This window comes from Pan troglodytes, chromosome 3 (assembly GCF_028858775.2).
Source record: "Pan troglodytes isolate AG18354 chromosome 3, NHGRI_mPanTro3-v2.0_pri, whole genome shotgun sequence".
Taxonomy (NCBI): domain Eukaryota; kingdom Metazoa; phylum Chordata; class Mammalia; order Primates; family Hominidae; genus Pan; species Pan troglodytes.
In genome coordinates this window covers 8,128,947-8,143,278 of record NC_072401.2, presented here as the reverse complement: position 1 = coordinate 8,143,278, position 14,332 = coordinate 8,128,947, and the positions used below count along the sequence as shown (strand labels likewise).

The 14,332-nt window shown below is 48.8% G+C and overlaps 1 protein-coding gene across 5 annotated transcripts in view; it reads left to right on the top strand.

The window, feature by feature from the left end:
• Positions 1 to 14,332, top strand: part of AFAP1 (actin filament associated protein 1) — a 181,354-nt gene that overhangs the window by 127,127 nt on the left and 39,895 nt on the right. For all 5 annotated transcript variants that reach the window (XM_009447331.4, XM_009447333.5, XM_016951278.4 and 2 more), the window contains exons 9-10: positions 3,296 to 3,445; positions 12,470 to 12,681. In XM_009447331.4, the coding sequence (XP_009445606.3) occupies positions 3,296 to 3,445; positions 12,470 to 12,681 (362 nt within the window). The remainder of the gene's footprint in view (positions 1 to 3,295; positions 3,446 to 12,469; positions 12,682 to 14,332) is intronic.

The window sequence follows — 14,332 nt, the reverse complement described above, 5'->3', positions numbered from 1 at the left end:
AGAGACAGTCCAGGCTCCATGCGGTCAAAGCCACAGGGAACGACTCTGGAACTCCTGTTTCTTCTCTCAAGGCGGAATCCCTCCTGTCTAATAAACCGACACAGTATGGTTGATCCTGCAGCAGCTGTGAGGAGTGTGGGCTGAGAAGGTCCTGGGACCTTCTGTTTGGGGGCTGTGAGGCTCCTCAGCCCCACTTCACATCTGTAAGATGTGATCATTTGTGAATGTGTCTGTTGGTAAAAGTCATTGAATAAATAGTCTGACAGTATCAATTCTCATGCCCCTATTCCTCCCAGTAGCCTAAATAATAATACTAAAAAGCCTGAATTCCCATTTCCGTCGGTTACTGGGAAACTCTCTGGGTTTATGATACTCATGGTTTTAGAGAATGCCCCGCGTTAGTCTTGCTCCAGTGGCGTGCGCCAGTGCCTGCCCACCTCATGGGCCAGCGTGTGCCTGGATACTCCAGCTTTTCTACCCTCTAGCTGCAGGGGGCTGAGCGTTCTGAGTGTTGAGTTTTTCTTCCTGGTTCTGTGATCTGTGCTCATCTCTGCCTTTTGTTTGATACACAGCATCAGGTTGTTCTCGATGGTTTTCTCCTCATGTTCCCATATACTTGGATTTTTTCGCCCCAGGATTACTGTATGTCTGCCTTTGTAAAAAACTAATCAGGGAGTATTCAAGGAATTCCAACTTTTAATTATAATCTCATTTCTTTGCAGTCAGAGTCGAGCAAGCACTTTGTCGGTCAAGTTGGGCGTTCATCTGACACCCCAGCTCACCGCGATGAGCTGCATTTTCTGGGGGGGGGGCCACATTATCTGTGGGGGATGCCTCTTGCTCCACCAGCCTTTCTGAGGGTGCCCTGGGCACTCGGGCTGTCCTGGCCAACAGGTTATTCTTTGTAAAGCTCACGGGCATGCGGCTGTGGTGAAACATCCTCCTCTGGGTCTTCAGAAACAGCTGGGAGGGGCCGTCCGCTGTTGCTGTCCCTCTTGGTTTGGTTGAAGTAACATTGAAGTGATACAGCTGTCCCAGCCGCCGCTCCCTGTCTGATGGTAGCTGGGAGGGGCTGTGCCTTCAGACTTAGGGATTGAAAGCGAGTCTCGGCGCTTTATTTTAAAAGAGGGGTGTGTACGTGTTGGGAGAGTGGAAAGAGGTGTGGGGGTGGCATTCCTGGGTTCTTTGTTTCTAATATCACAGGAGGCCTAAGTCTGATTTGTTTAAAGTCACACAGAAATGCTGGGACTGTGTTGTGTTAGTCAGCTTGGGCTGCCATAACAGAATACCACAGACTGGGTGGCTGAAACAACATGCATTTAGACGGCCCTGGAGGCTGGAAGTCCAAGATCCGGGTGCCGCCAGGGTTGGTGTCTAGCGAGGGCTGTCTTCCTCAAAGGCGGCTCCCCTCCCGCGCCTTCACACGGCCTTTCTTCTGTGCCTGTGCCTTCTCTTCTTAGAAGGGCACTAACGCTATAGGACCAGGACCTAAGCGGGAGGGTGGAGTGTGGGAGGGCAAGGCCCGAGGCAGGAGACACCAGGGGTATGTTCTGCCGCCCTCGTGCGTTTGGCTGCGGTGGGGGCACCAGGGTGGAGGCAGAAAGAGGACCACTTCCCGCTCCCCAGCAGAGAGAGACGGAGATTGGGAAGGATAAGGGGACTACATGTGTGAGTGTGTGCGTGTGCAGAGGAAGGGTTTAGGAGTTAGGCCAGGGCGTGTCATCTTGTGTCCCTGGCCGCTCTTCCTCTGCAGTTCTTCCGTGGGATGTGTGTGGGTTCATTTGTTCCTGGGGTGGGGGTGGGAGGGAGTCCTTTACTCTCATCACCTTCTGAAGTGTCTGTGATCTCCAAAGGGTTGCAGCCAGCGGGTTGAGGGATTCATGCTGGAGATGAAGGGGAAAGGGTTGGGCGGTGGGGTTTGCCCACGACACTGAGAATCTCTCTGTCCCCTCAGCTCCAGTGCTGGGCACATAATGGCCCTCAGGAGATGAGACGGGCAGACAGCTTACCTTCTCCGAGGGTCGCTCTCTGGCCCAAAGGGTCTTGTCACTCAGTTCTGGTGCTGTCTCACACGCACGTTCTGATTTCTTGCCTGATCCCTGCCCCTGTAATTCTGCCGGAAGTCACGGACAGAGCCCTCGGCAGTGGAGAGAGGTGCCAGCGATGGGATGGGGCAGACATAGGATGCCAGCTGGCAGCTGACTCTGGGCCTCCATCGTGGGAGATGATGGGGAGTGATGAGAACCGCCCCGTGTTGTCCCTCAGTGGCCCGTCTGCATGGAGACTGCTTCTGTGGTCCTGCCGCTGTTGCTTGCCCACGTGCGGGTCCAGAGTTGCTAGATCTTCCCATCTTTCAAAGGATGCCAGGCATCATTTTTATGCACAATGTGTATGAGTTTTATGTTTCAGAAATTAACTCCAATTTAACACTGTCCTGGCTAAACCGAATATGAGGGGCTGGAAGGCAGGCCCCTGGTCTGAGAGCTCTGCGTAGGGCCGAGTCAAGTGTCTCACAGATGGCCGAGGGGCTCCTGAGGAAGAGTCAATTCCCCTTCCTTTCCTGGGCCTCCCCTTGCCAGCCAGGCCGGAGCTGCACTAGCTGCCTTCTGTTCCTCAGACACTTGGGCTGCTTTCAGCCTGACAGCTTTTGCGTCAGTGATGTTTTTCTTACCTGGACGGTTTTCTCCCTGAGATGTGCATGGCTAATTATTAATTTAAGTCAACCCCTGGACAGGCTTTCTCTGACCGCCCAGCTGCTCTTCCACATAACCCTATCTTAGATCTCCATGTGGTCCTTGTTACAAGCTTCCTACCAGCAGCCCTGTGTTGTGCTGAACTCCCAGCATCTAGACCAACAGCCAGCACGTAGCAAGTGCTCATTAAGTAAAAGTCGAGGGAAAGGCCGGGCACGGTGGCTCACACCTGTAATCCCAGCACTTTGGGAGGCCAAGGTGGGTGGATCACTTGAGTCCAGGAGTTTGAGACCAGCCTGGGCAACATGGCGAAACCCCATTTCTACAAAAAGTACAAAAATTAACCAGGCGTAGTGGCACGCACCTGTGGTCCCAGCTACTCCGGAGGCCAAGGTGGGAGGATCAGTTGTGCCCAGGAGTTCATGGCTGCATTGAGCTGTGATCACAACACTGCACTCCAGCCAGGGGACAGAGTGAGACCCTGTCTTTAATAAAAGAAAAAAATGCCAAGGGAAAGAAGAAATGGGTTGTGATGTATGTTTATTTTTTCAATTAATATCTACAATTAAAACATGCTTTTTTGCTGTTGTTACTCTTGACAGTGAAGAGGAAGAAAAGTTCCAAATCAGAGGCCAAGGGCACTGTGTCGAAAGTCACTGGGAAAAAAATCACCAAGATCATCAGTCTGGGAAAGAAAAAGCCGTCCACAGACGAGCAGACCTCCTCAGCTGAGGAAGATGTTCCCACCTGCGGTAAGACTGCGCTTCCCGGAGACGAGCGGCGTGCACCTAAGTGGGTTTCATTTTCTCCTGCAATGGTGTCGGTACCCAGTTCATCCAAGGCTCATTAATTTGAGCTCTTTTGCATTGGACTTGGAATCATTCAGATAGTGGGAAATGTATTAAATGTTTACATTTTTGCCTCTTATTCATACAAGACTTTGCAGGCCTTTTAGATGATCTCTAAGCTTCTTTCAAGGAAAAAAAAAAATTTCCCTTTAATCCTCTGAAGTTCCCCCAAATCCCTTGGAAGTGTTTTTAAAGGACAACATATGCAGGGGCTGCTGGTAAAGAAAGGATTATGGGAAAACCTTTACAGAACTGAGGCCAGTTCTTTCCCTTGGGCAAAGTGATAAAACTAAGTGGGGTGGGGGGAGGGGGGACGGATAGCATTAGGAGATATACCTAATGCTAAACGACGAGTTAATGGGTGCAGCACACCAGCATGGCACATGTATACATATGTAACTAACCTGCACATTGTGCACATGTACCCTAAAACTTAAAGTATAAAAAAAAAAAAAAAAAAAACTAAGCTTCCTTATCACGTCACTGTTAGTCACTTTCCTGTTGCTGCCAAAGGAATGCCTGAGGCTGGGTAATTCATAAAGAGAGAGGTTTATCTGGCTTATGGTTCTGCAGGCTATACAAGTATGGTGCCAGCATCTGCGCAGCTTGTGATGAGGCCTCAGGAAGCTTTTACTCGTGGCAAGGGCAGAGGGGGAGCTGGTGTGTGTCACATGGCAGGAGAAAGAAGAGCAGGTGCCAGGGTCCTTTAAACCATCAGATCTTGCAGGAACCACTGGTGTGAGAACTCCCTCTTACTACAGGGAAGGCAGCAAGCCATTCATAAGAGATTCGCTCCCATGACCCAAGCACCTCCCACCAGGCCAGCCCCCCACACTGGGGATCACATTTCAACATGAGATTTGGAGGGGAGAAATATCCAAACTATACCAATGACATTTCTCAAACCGAAGTTTCAAATCCAGTCTAACAGACCATCTCCCCGGTCAGTCTTTCATCCAGTAAGTCATCTTTGAGCAGCTACCTTTTGGTGACCACAACAGCCCTGGCCCCCCATGGCTTCCAGTCTGGTAGCAAAAGATAAGTACAAGCCCAGTTACCACAGAAACATGTATGTAATAACTGTCTCTGGTTGGCGATAGGAGGGAAAACCCAAGAGGCCATGAGAGGATCATAGGAACCTCAGTGGGCCGGGGGGATCCAGCATTGTGGGGTGGTCTCCATGAAGACATGGGTGAGAGTTTCCATCCGGAATGCCTTCTAGGCAATCAAGTTCAGAAGAACCGTGCAGCTCTTCCTAGGAGGAAAACTTGATGAGCTACGTTTTTGAGAAATTAGGAATGTGCTGTCATTTTCCTTGTGTACTATTGCGGCTCACTCAGCTCCCTGCAGTGTGAGCCCATCATTCCTTCTATTTGAATAGTCATTCTAGTTGCCCGCACCCCTTATTGAGCACCCGTTATATCCAAGGTGTTGGGTTTTATTTTGAGATGCCAAAAGATACCTCATTTAGTTCCTGCCCCACAGCGCCTAAATGGGGCTATACACACAAAGATAAATGTATTCAACAGATCTCACGTCCCAGCGGTGTGGGCTCATGCCACAAGGATAATACAGAGGATGGGCCATGGTGGTCAGGAGGAGGGATGGATTGCAGGGGCAGATGCGAGGACTCAGCAGGCACTATGGCGTGCACTGTCTTGAAGGGAAGACAGGCAAAGTCTCAGCTCCTCGGCAGCTTTCACAGTGTGATCTGGGAAGTTGCGTCATACCGATTTCTGGTGGACACGATGAAGTTGTCTGGGCAGACAGCAGTGAAGGCGTCGTGTGGTTGAAGGAGTCTTGCAGAGGGGTCCTGTTGAAACAGCTGCCTGTGGGGTTGAGTTAGGAGGGAAGGCTATCACCATAAGGGTAACCGAGGAGCCTGGTGCGTTCCAAGCTCCCTGAACTTGGTCAAATGGCAGTTGAGTCACAGAAGCAGGCCAGTTGGTACTGATGTTTTTCCACTACCCTCCCTTCCCTCCCTAAATAAGGCTAGAGCTGAAAGGGCGGCCACCCTGCCGAAGTGCCGTCAGAGGAAACAGCTGTAGCACGGAATGGGGAGGGTGAATGTGTTGGTGCCCCAGTGCTGGGCCCGCTGACCTCTGCCTTTCTTGGAGCGCATGGAAGGTGGGACTGCCTCACATCAGCCCTTGAGAGTTAGCGATTAACAATAGAAAGCAGGAATTAGGGATGAAATACAGGAGTTAGGGATTAAAAATAGAAAGCGGGAATTAGGGACTAAATACAGGAGTTAGGGATTAAAAATAGCGGGAATTAGGGATTCAATACAGGAGTTATGGATTAAAAACAGAAAGCAGGAATTAGCCAACAAGAAGGAAACTACTCTTTTGTTTTTGTTTTTGTTTTTTAATGCTCTAGGTCAGTGGAGGAAATAGAAATCTTTCCTTGAAAAACAATTAAACATTAATATGAAAGGCAATTGAGAGACTTTGGCCCAAATCCGTCCATTTACAAAGGACAGCACTGAAACTCAGAGAGCTTGTATGGCTTGCTCGGAGCCACACAGCGAGCTGAGAACAGAGACAGCCTCTGACCCAACTGTGCTGGTTCCCTGTCCCACAGGCCTTCCCCTTATCCCTTCCCCCGAAAGATCTGAACACTCCCGTGGCTCCTGATAAATAGCTGCATTTGTGCTGGTGACTAGACACTGCGGTAAACCCTCTTCTTGGGCACTTTCTTGGAAGCACAGTTGGTCGCTCAGGGAGCAGGAATACTGAATCCACAGCATCTAATTAGACACATGGATTCCTATCAAACTGCTTAGTGGACAGCTTTTGCCTCAATATTAACAGAACATCCTCTGTCCACAGGATTTTAAAGCTGTCATCTAATTCTTTGCAGGGGAAAGGGGAGAGGGGAGGGGCTTTTAGAAAAATAAAGGGGCAACAGTGACCATTTTCAGTTATTTTAGTACAGCTGCAAAGTTTCAGGCAGAAAAAAGGAGCTGGACAAAGGCCCTTGAGACTGAGCCTGCCAAGTTGAGTCTCCGCAGCTGCTGCTCTCTGTTCCAGGGAGATGAAGGGCCGAGCTGGACTGGCCAGAAGTGCAGTGCTGCTGAGCCCACAGGACAGAGCTCCCAGGAGCCACTGAAAGCGGAGTTCAAATGCCAGCCCTTCCACACAGTGCAGCTGGGTCAGCCGTTCCCCTAAATGCAGGACAGAGCTGCTGTGAGGGCCTTGCTTGTGGGGGCAGGGGAGGGAAGGCTCTCTGCAGGTGCTTGCCGGCTGGAAAGGTTTAGCGGGGTTTGGGCCAAAGTCTCTCAATTGCCTTTCATATTAATGTGGCGAGGATTGCAGCCTGGCTGGCTGGGTCCGCCCGCCTAACCCTGCAATGCCTATTGAGTGACGTTGACTGACGCGTTTAGCATTGGGCAGGTCAGCTCAGCACACAGCCGCGTAGATAATATGATCTGAGACATGCGCAAAGGCCCCTGACCAAAATTTATCTCTTATTTGCCCTTCTCCTGGGCTTACAAGTCCTGGAATTATTGTCACTATGAATTAAGCCGTTGTTACCAGGAAATGCGTTTCCACCTTTTTCTCTTTTCCCCATCCCTGTTTCCGCCTGTGGCTGGGACTGTGGCACCTTTTGACTGGCTCACCTCGTTCTACTCTGCTTCCCCCTCCCCAGGCCACCAGATGGAAGTTTTGAAACGTTAGACTAACCGTATCACATTCTGCATTGAGAAAAACCAAAAGTGCCTCCTTTGTTGCCAGTTCAGGGCCTCTAACACTGCTGTCTCCACTTCATTTTTCCGCCTTCTACATGACTGGCGTAAGAACAGGGGCTCATTGGCTCACTGCCTGTGTCCACAGCACCGTGCAGAGCTTGGCAGACGATACCAGCTCAGTAAATACTTGTTGAATGCATGCATTCCTTTAGGCAAATTGCTTCACCTCTGGATGTCAGGTTCCTCCATCTAGGAAATGGCTCAATACTTCAATTCCTTTGTTTTCATAAAAACTGAGGATAAAATACATGAAACACTGAGCTCAGTGCCTAGCCTATCATTTATGCTCAGTACCTGGTCACTGTGATTATCCATGTATTCATCCGACATGTTTTTTAAAAACATCACCTAAGCATACCAGACCTATCTAAGGCACAGTAAATGCAACGTCAGACGAGTAAATCATGAGAAACAGAGAGGCTGAGAGAAAGGAAAGGCCCCAGGGGGCAAGTCGGAGGCTTCATGGAGCCTGGGTAGCCATTCCCAGGGTCCCTTCCAGCTGAAATGTTCTGTCACTTTATGAAGCTCTTTCAATGGCAGGATTTTTTAGTAGACATTCAGGAAAGCTAGATACGTCTCAGTTGGTATCATAATCCACCTCCACGAAAACTAGACGAAGCCAGGCACTGTAGCATGCAGCTGGAATCCCCACGACTTGGGAGGCCAAGGCGAGAGGACCGCTTGATGCCAGGAGTTTAAGACCAGCCTCAGCAACATAGCAAGGCCCCACCTCAAAAAAAGAGATCAGATGCAGTCTGATGAAAGGGCAGGAAGGCATTCTTAGTCCAAGAGCCAACAAGACAGGCTGTTAGTGTACCAGCTCCTCTGCCCCTGGCCTCGTCGAGGACACACTGCGAAGAGTGGGAAGGAGGCGTTTGGCTTCGGCAGGCCTGTGATCAGCTGCCAGCAGTTTCCTGACATTTGGTTTCTCTGAAAGCTGCTGCTTGTTGCCCCTCTTGCAGGCCCCTCTCCTCCTAGCTGATCAGAAACAAATACTTGCTAAGATATAATGAACAGTTACATTGGGATAAAACGTCTCTCAAAAGTGTTGAACGTTTTGGCCACGTGTAACCAAAGCACAGTAGCCTCTGGGGTGGGCAGGCACTATCATTTCCCTTCCTAAAGAGAATAAATACATGGAAACGTGGCCACTCTTCTAAAAGGCTCTGCCTGCCTGCTCTCCTGCAGCTGCCGGAATTCGAGAGCCACCTGGCACTGAGACCCGCGACGCCCCATATCCGGACCAGCTGACCGGGAGGGTTTATATCTGTTCCCCTCCATCTGTATTTTTTGCTTGTTTAATCTTCGGGCTGTAAAGTTAGTTTTATATTTCTAGTGAGATCTCCTCATGCACTCTTGCCACAGTGTTGTTGCAAGAAACTGCACTCTTTCTTTTGAATTTGGAGCAGAAATTAGCAGAAAACATTAAACTAAACTCAGAAATTTTTAAAATTCAGTAACACCCTACCATAATATGATAAGTGAGATTCAAAAATAAAATCAGTTCTATCTGGACCTGCCTTGTTAAGTGGTTAAATCTTGAGACGCCCTGGGTGAGCCTTGAAGCTCCTGCCTGCAGTTCTTGATCCAGGAGCCAAGTTGGCCCCGTCCTGGCTGCACTCTGGCACCACCTGGTGGTGGATGTTGCTCCAGCGTAACTGTTCCTGGACATGACTTGGGGTCCGGGTCAGCACTGATTTCATCAGCCAGGCTAGAGGTGTCAGATTGGGAGAATATTGGGGGGTCCAGAGGACCCCCTGACTCTAGACTCCTTAGATGAGGTTGTCTGCCATTTCCTTCGTGGCCTCTTCATGTTCCCAAGCCAGAAAGTAGGAACTTTGGGCCTCCCCATTTTGAGAAATGGTGGCAGGGGGCTGGATGGGGTAGGGGCAGTCGCTGAAAACAGACAGGTGACTGTGGATTTACCTGCTGTTGTGAACAGGTCTGTTATCCCAGGGGATATTTTGGGGGGGAAAATTGGAGGTATTATGATAATTGCATATAAAATCATGTTCTAAATAAAATGTGGATCTGTCCAATATAATCATCCCTTTTACGGCTGAAATGTCAAGAAATTCGTAGTATCTGGTGGCCTTGGGCCAGATTCTGTCAGGGAAGAAGACACCATGAGAGTCCATGTCCCTTTTTGGGACCAGGTCCCCTGTGGTTGGGGATCGGGGCCAGGTCTCCTGTGGCTGGGGATCAGGACCGGACCCCCTGTGGTTGGGAATTGCCGCCCCACTGCAGAGTCCACGCCCTCTTGGGGACTGGGTCCTCTGTGGTTGGGGATCGGGGCCGGGTCCCCTGTGGTTGGGGATCAGGGCCGGTCCCCCTGTGGCTAGGAATTGCCCTCTTGGGGACTGGGTCTCCTGTGGTTGGGGATCGGGACTGGGTCCTCTGTGGTTGGGAACTGCTGCCCTGCTGCACTGTGTGGTCTCTGTCATTGAGGTCACTGGCATTTCAATTCTCGGTTTCTTCTGCTCCTTATCCCAGCCCCGTGAAGGGGTGCCTGGGCCCTGACCACTCCAGAGCACGGGCTGTTTTCCTTGCCCTGTAGCCTACTGCTCCTTTTCAGAAACCATTTTTGGGCATGTTATCTTAATGCACCTCAGTATGTGAAGTTATCTGAGGGGAGTCCTTGCCTTCCTTTTCCTTTCAGATACACCATTACATTTGTCAACTCATGCTCAAAACATACTTAGGATTGATATAGTTGGCTGTCATTGCATGAAAGTCTAAAAATGTAAAAGTGTCGGCTTTCAGCATGAGTGGTTACTCTAGATGGTGTCAGAGCCATGGCGAGCACGTAGTTCCCAGCGCTGTTACTCGGATGCTCAGATATGATAGTTGACTCTCTTTTTAAGTAGAGGTTTCTTTTTTCTTTTTAAAGACTAAATGTATTGGCCTGTAATCCCAGCACTTTGGGAGGCCGAGGCGGGTGGATCACAAGGTCAGGAGATCGAGACCATCCTGGCTAACATGGTGAAACCCCGTCTCTACTAAAAATACAAAAAATTAGCCAGGTGTGGTGGCGGGCGCCTGTAGTCCCAGCTGCTTGGGAGGCTGAGGCGGGAGAATGGCGTGAACCCGGGAGGCAGAGCTTGCAGTGAGCTGAGATCACGCCACTGCACTCCAGCCTGGGCGACAGAGCAAGACTGTCTCAAAAAAAAAAAAAAAAGAATAAATTTATTGGAACTACATCATTTACAAATAGCATTTTACAGAACAAAAATAGTGATGTAAGGCCCCAGTTGTATTCATATTAACAGCTCTTTATCTGCTGTCTTTAACTCCCAACAGGGGTTCAGGTCTTGCTTTGCTGTGTGGTCTTGGACAAGATACTTCGCATTATCTGGGAGTTAACGTCCTCCTTCAAGAAGTAAAGCCTCTGAGACTCTTTCCTACTTTAATTCTAGGTCCTCTTCACCTCCCTGCAGCCCTCCTAAGTGTCTGAAATACAAGGAGCTTGGATTGAGTGTAGTTTGCTCTCTGAACACAAGAGGGCGGCCACGGCACAGGCCTTGGAGCCTCAGCCTGGCTCCTCCTTTCTCTGTCACTCCCTAACAACATCAGCCCACACCCCAGATGAAAGTTTTAGTTCCAGAAGAAGCAGTGTGCATTTCTCTTCAGTGTGTGTTGGTAGAAATGACATCACATTCAGCCAATGAAAATGTAGACTTTATAAGTGTGTACCTAGTAAGCCACTGAACCAATAGTTATAAGTAAGTAATAAAGCATCATTCTGGGTCCTGAACATACCTCTCTCTTTTTTTTTTTGTCTTTATAGCATTTATCAGTTGCTAATAAGGTGTGTAAGATTGAGAACATAAAAGCAGTAAGAAACATCCTCCAAAACCCTTTTGGAAAGGCATTTTAATTGATTAGTTTTTTTTTTTTTTTTTTTTTTTTTTTTTTTAGTGATAGGGTCTCACTGTGTTGCCCAGGCTGATCTTGAACTCCTAACCTCAGGTGACCTTCCTGCCCCGGCCTCCCAAGTAGCTGGGACTACTATTGGCTGGAAAAGGAATCTGAAAAATCAGAATTGGAAAGGATGTATTTTGTTTTGTTTCTTAACATTTTTGAGGTAGGGGTATGTGTGACATTTTTGAGGCAGGGGTATGTGTGTGTGTGCATGTGTGAATTGAAGGAGTAGCTGAACTTCAGTTAGGAATCTGGTACTTCCTTTCCTGCCACTATCAACATTTTCTATGCTATTTAACTCGCTTTCTAAATCTTAAAGGAAGGGGGCAGTAATTTACTAGCATTGTGGTGTGGTTGGAAGGTACAGCCACCCTGATATCTATTTTTTCATGTCTTGTTATTTCTAGAATAATTCATTTTATGTTTGTAACAAGTGAAAAGTGTCCATTTCCTGTATTTGAGGAGGTTTTTTTTTAAAATGAGGATAATAATTTTTCCTGTCATTCTACCACTCCTCTATCTGTGATATACTGAAGATGTTGTGCCATTCCAGAGACACGGATCACAAACTTTCATGTAGATTCAGACTTTAGAGTTTAGATTTCCTCCGGGCAGCTTCACCAGTCGCTTTGCAGTTTGAGGAGCAGGAAGGCGGCAGGTGCGTCCTCAGCCTCAGGTGGGAACCTGCACTCAGGGCCTCTGCCATCTGCGGGCTGCTTCCAGCACTGGGGATCTTAGTGCCTCCCAGGGCCTCCTATTTCTTGGAAAGTTTTCATTTTTAGATAGTTTTTGTTTCTTCATGTTAAGCCAAAATCTGCCTGCCTGTGACTCTTACTCTACTTGTATCATTTGCAGCTCCTCAAAATAAGTGAAATCGGTTTCCAGTTTGAAGGCAGCTGTCGTGCCCCGATCCTGGCCATCCGAAACCCGATGGCTTGCTAACTTCTCACGTGCTTTAGGTGAATTCCATAGTCCCACATCAACACCAGGCATCTGGTAACTGGTTCGTTGCACATGTTAAATGAGGGGCTTCCAGATACGGCCTGTGTGGTGTCATGAAAAGCCCCCAAAACTTGTGATGCTGTAGCCACGGCTCTCCTGGTTTATGTGAATTTGCATTTAAAGCTTGATCGATCGTGTGAAGGATTTGTTTTATCCACACTCCCATCCCTGGGCCTCCTCAGTGCGACCCTAGACGTCTTCACCTCGCCTGGTCTTGTCCGAGGCGGCTGACCTGTGGCCTTGTGTCTCCGCAGGCTATCTGAACGTGCTCTCCAACAGCCGCTGGCGAGAGCGCTGGTGCCGAGTGAAAGATAACAAGCTCATTTTCCACAAGGACAGGACCGACCTGAAGACCCATATTGTGTCTATTCCGCTCCGTGGCTGTGAGGTGATCCCGGGTTTGGATTGTAAACATCCTCTGACGTTCCGGCTGCTGCGCAACGGCCAGGAGGTTGCAGTATTGGAGGTAGGATATTTCCCAGGGGCTGTACTCCACAGAGGGACACACGCGGTGATCTTCCTTTCAAAAGGCGAATGCTGACTCCTCTATCAAAATTCCTCCCATCTCGCTGACAGTACCTCTTTTGGGCCCACCCTCTTTTCTCTCACTGCCCAGTCCATGAGTCTTTGCTTTACTTCTTGCCTCAGTCTTTTTTCTGGGAGATACGACAATGACGGCACCCCAGCACCACTTTCTACCCATTTGTATACATCAGATTGACTTGCCTCCTTGTCTGAGTTCCTCTTTATGCCTGTTTGCAGGGAAATTAAATACACAATCCCATAGAGTACATTGCTTTTCTAAAGCACCTGGAAAATAACTTGTTTTAAAATTTCCAGGAAAGCTCTTTCCCCCAGGAGCTCTTTGAAATGGTGGTAAATGTTTCCTTTGGAATGTTCTGGACTTCTTTACAGATGGAAGACTTTTTGGGGCCATCTGAATGCCTTATAGACGGCGGCCAGTGAGCCACATGACACAGACACTGAAAGAGCGCCTTTGCTGTTTCGGAACCCTGGGCTTGGTGCACGCTTTGTTATTTATTTGGCTGCTTCACTAGAATTTCTTACTCATGAAAGCAGAAAAGACAGTTAAAACTCATAGCTACATACTCAAAACTTTCATTATTGAAAGTTTTTAATTTTTCATCATAGAAAACATTCTGTTGATGTTTTCTACCCAGTTTTAGACCTTTTTTTCCTGTGATTTTTCCCTTTATTTCTGAGTCTTTTCCCCCACTTAGTGTTATTATGACCAAGATGCAAAGATACACACACAGACAGATCCGTGCATTCACACGCCAGATGGTCACATCCATGTCACGCACCTTGTGCTGTAGAATCGATAGAAACCAGTTCATGTGAGGCGTGCTGGGTGGCCGGTGTGTGGCAGAAACTCACCTGGTGTGGAGCCTGCTCTACATGCGTGCACAGTGACACTCATCGGCAGAGGAGAGAGTGCCTGGGGCTGCGACCTAAGCCACGGCTGCCCAGTCAGGCAGTCTTTCTGAAGATCTTGAATTTCACACATAGGAGTTCATTGCAGGGACTGTTTCCATAGAGGCTGCTTTTTTTTTGGTGGGGATGAAAAATAGATGAACACTGTCTTTTTCCTGCAGGGCTCAGGACGTAAGGGAAGGTCAGAAGCACGCATTGCTGCCCCCGTGGCTGGTTTTGCAGCAGTGTGATCTAACAGAGAGGGCTGGGCTCAGATGGGCTTGGGACAGCTGGGTTCCAGTCTCAGGTCTGTGCAGACCCTGACCACGGCCAAAGCTTTTGTTCTCTCTCAGCTTCTTTACCCACCATAAAACATGAATGCCGAGCTAGAGTCAGTGTACCTTGTAAACATTTATGTAGGCTGAAAACTGGAGGGTGGATGGCGGTGGAAAAAAGCTGAAAACTTAAATAAAGAAACTGTACTCTTGATGTAACAATGCGGGTCTCCCATGAGAGCTCTGACAGCAGATCTGAGAAGGGTTGCAAGGAGAAGGAGGCATGAATTGGCACGGGTAAGATACAGGAATGAAGAGGGAGATGCTGGGCAAGTGCCCAGACAGAGAAGCTCGGGGTGGGGTGGGGGTGGGTGGAAGTCGGGAGCTGTTTGGTGAAGAAGTCACCTG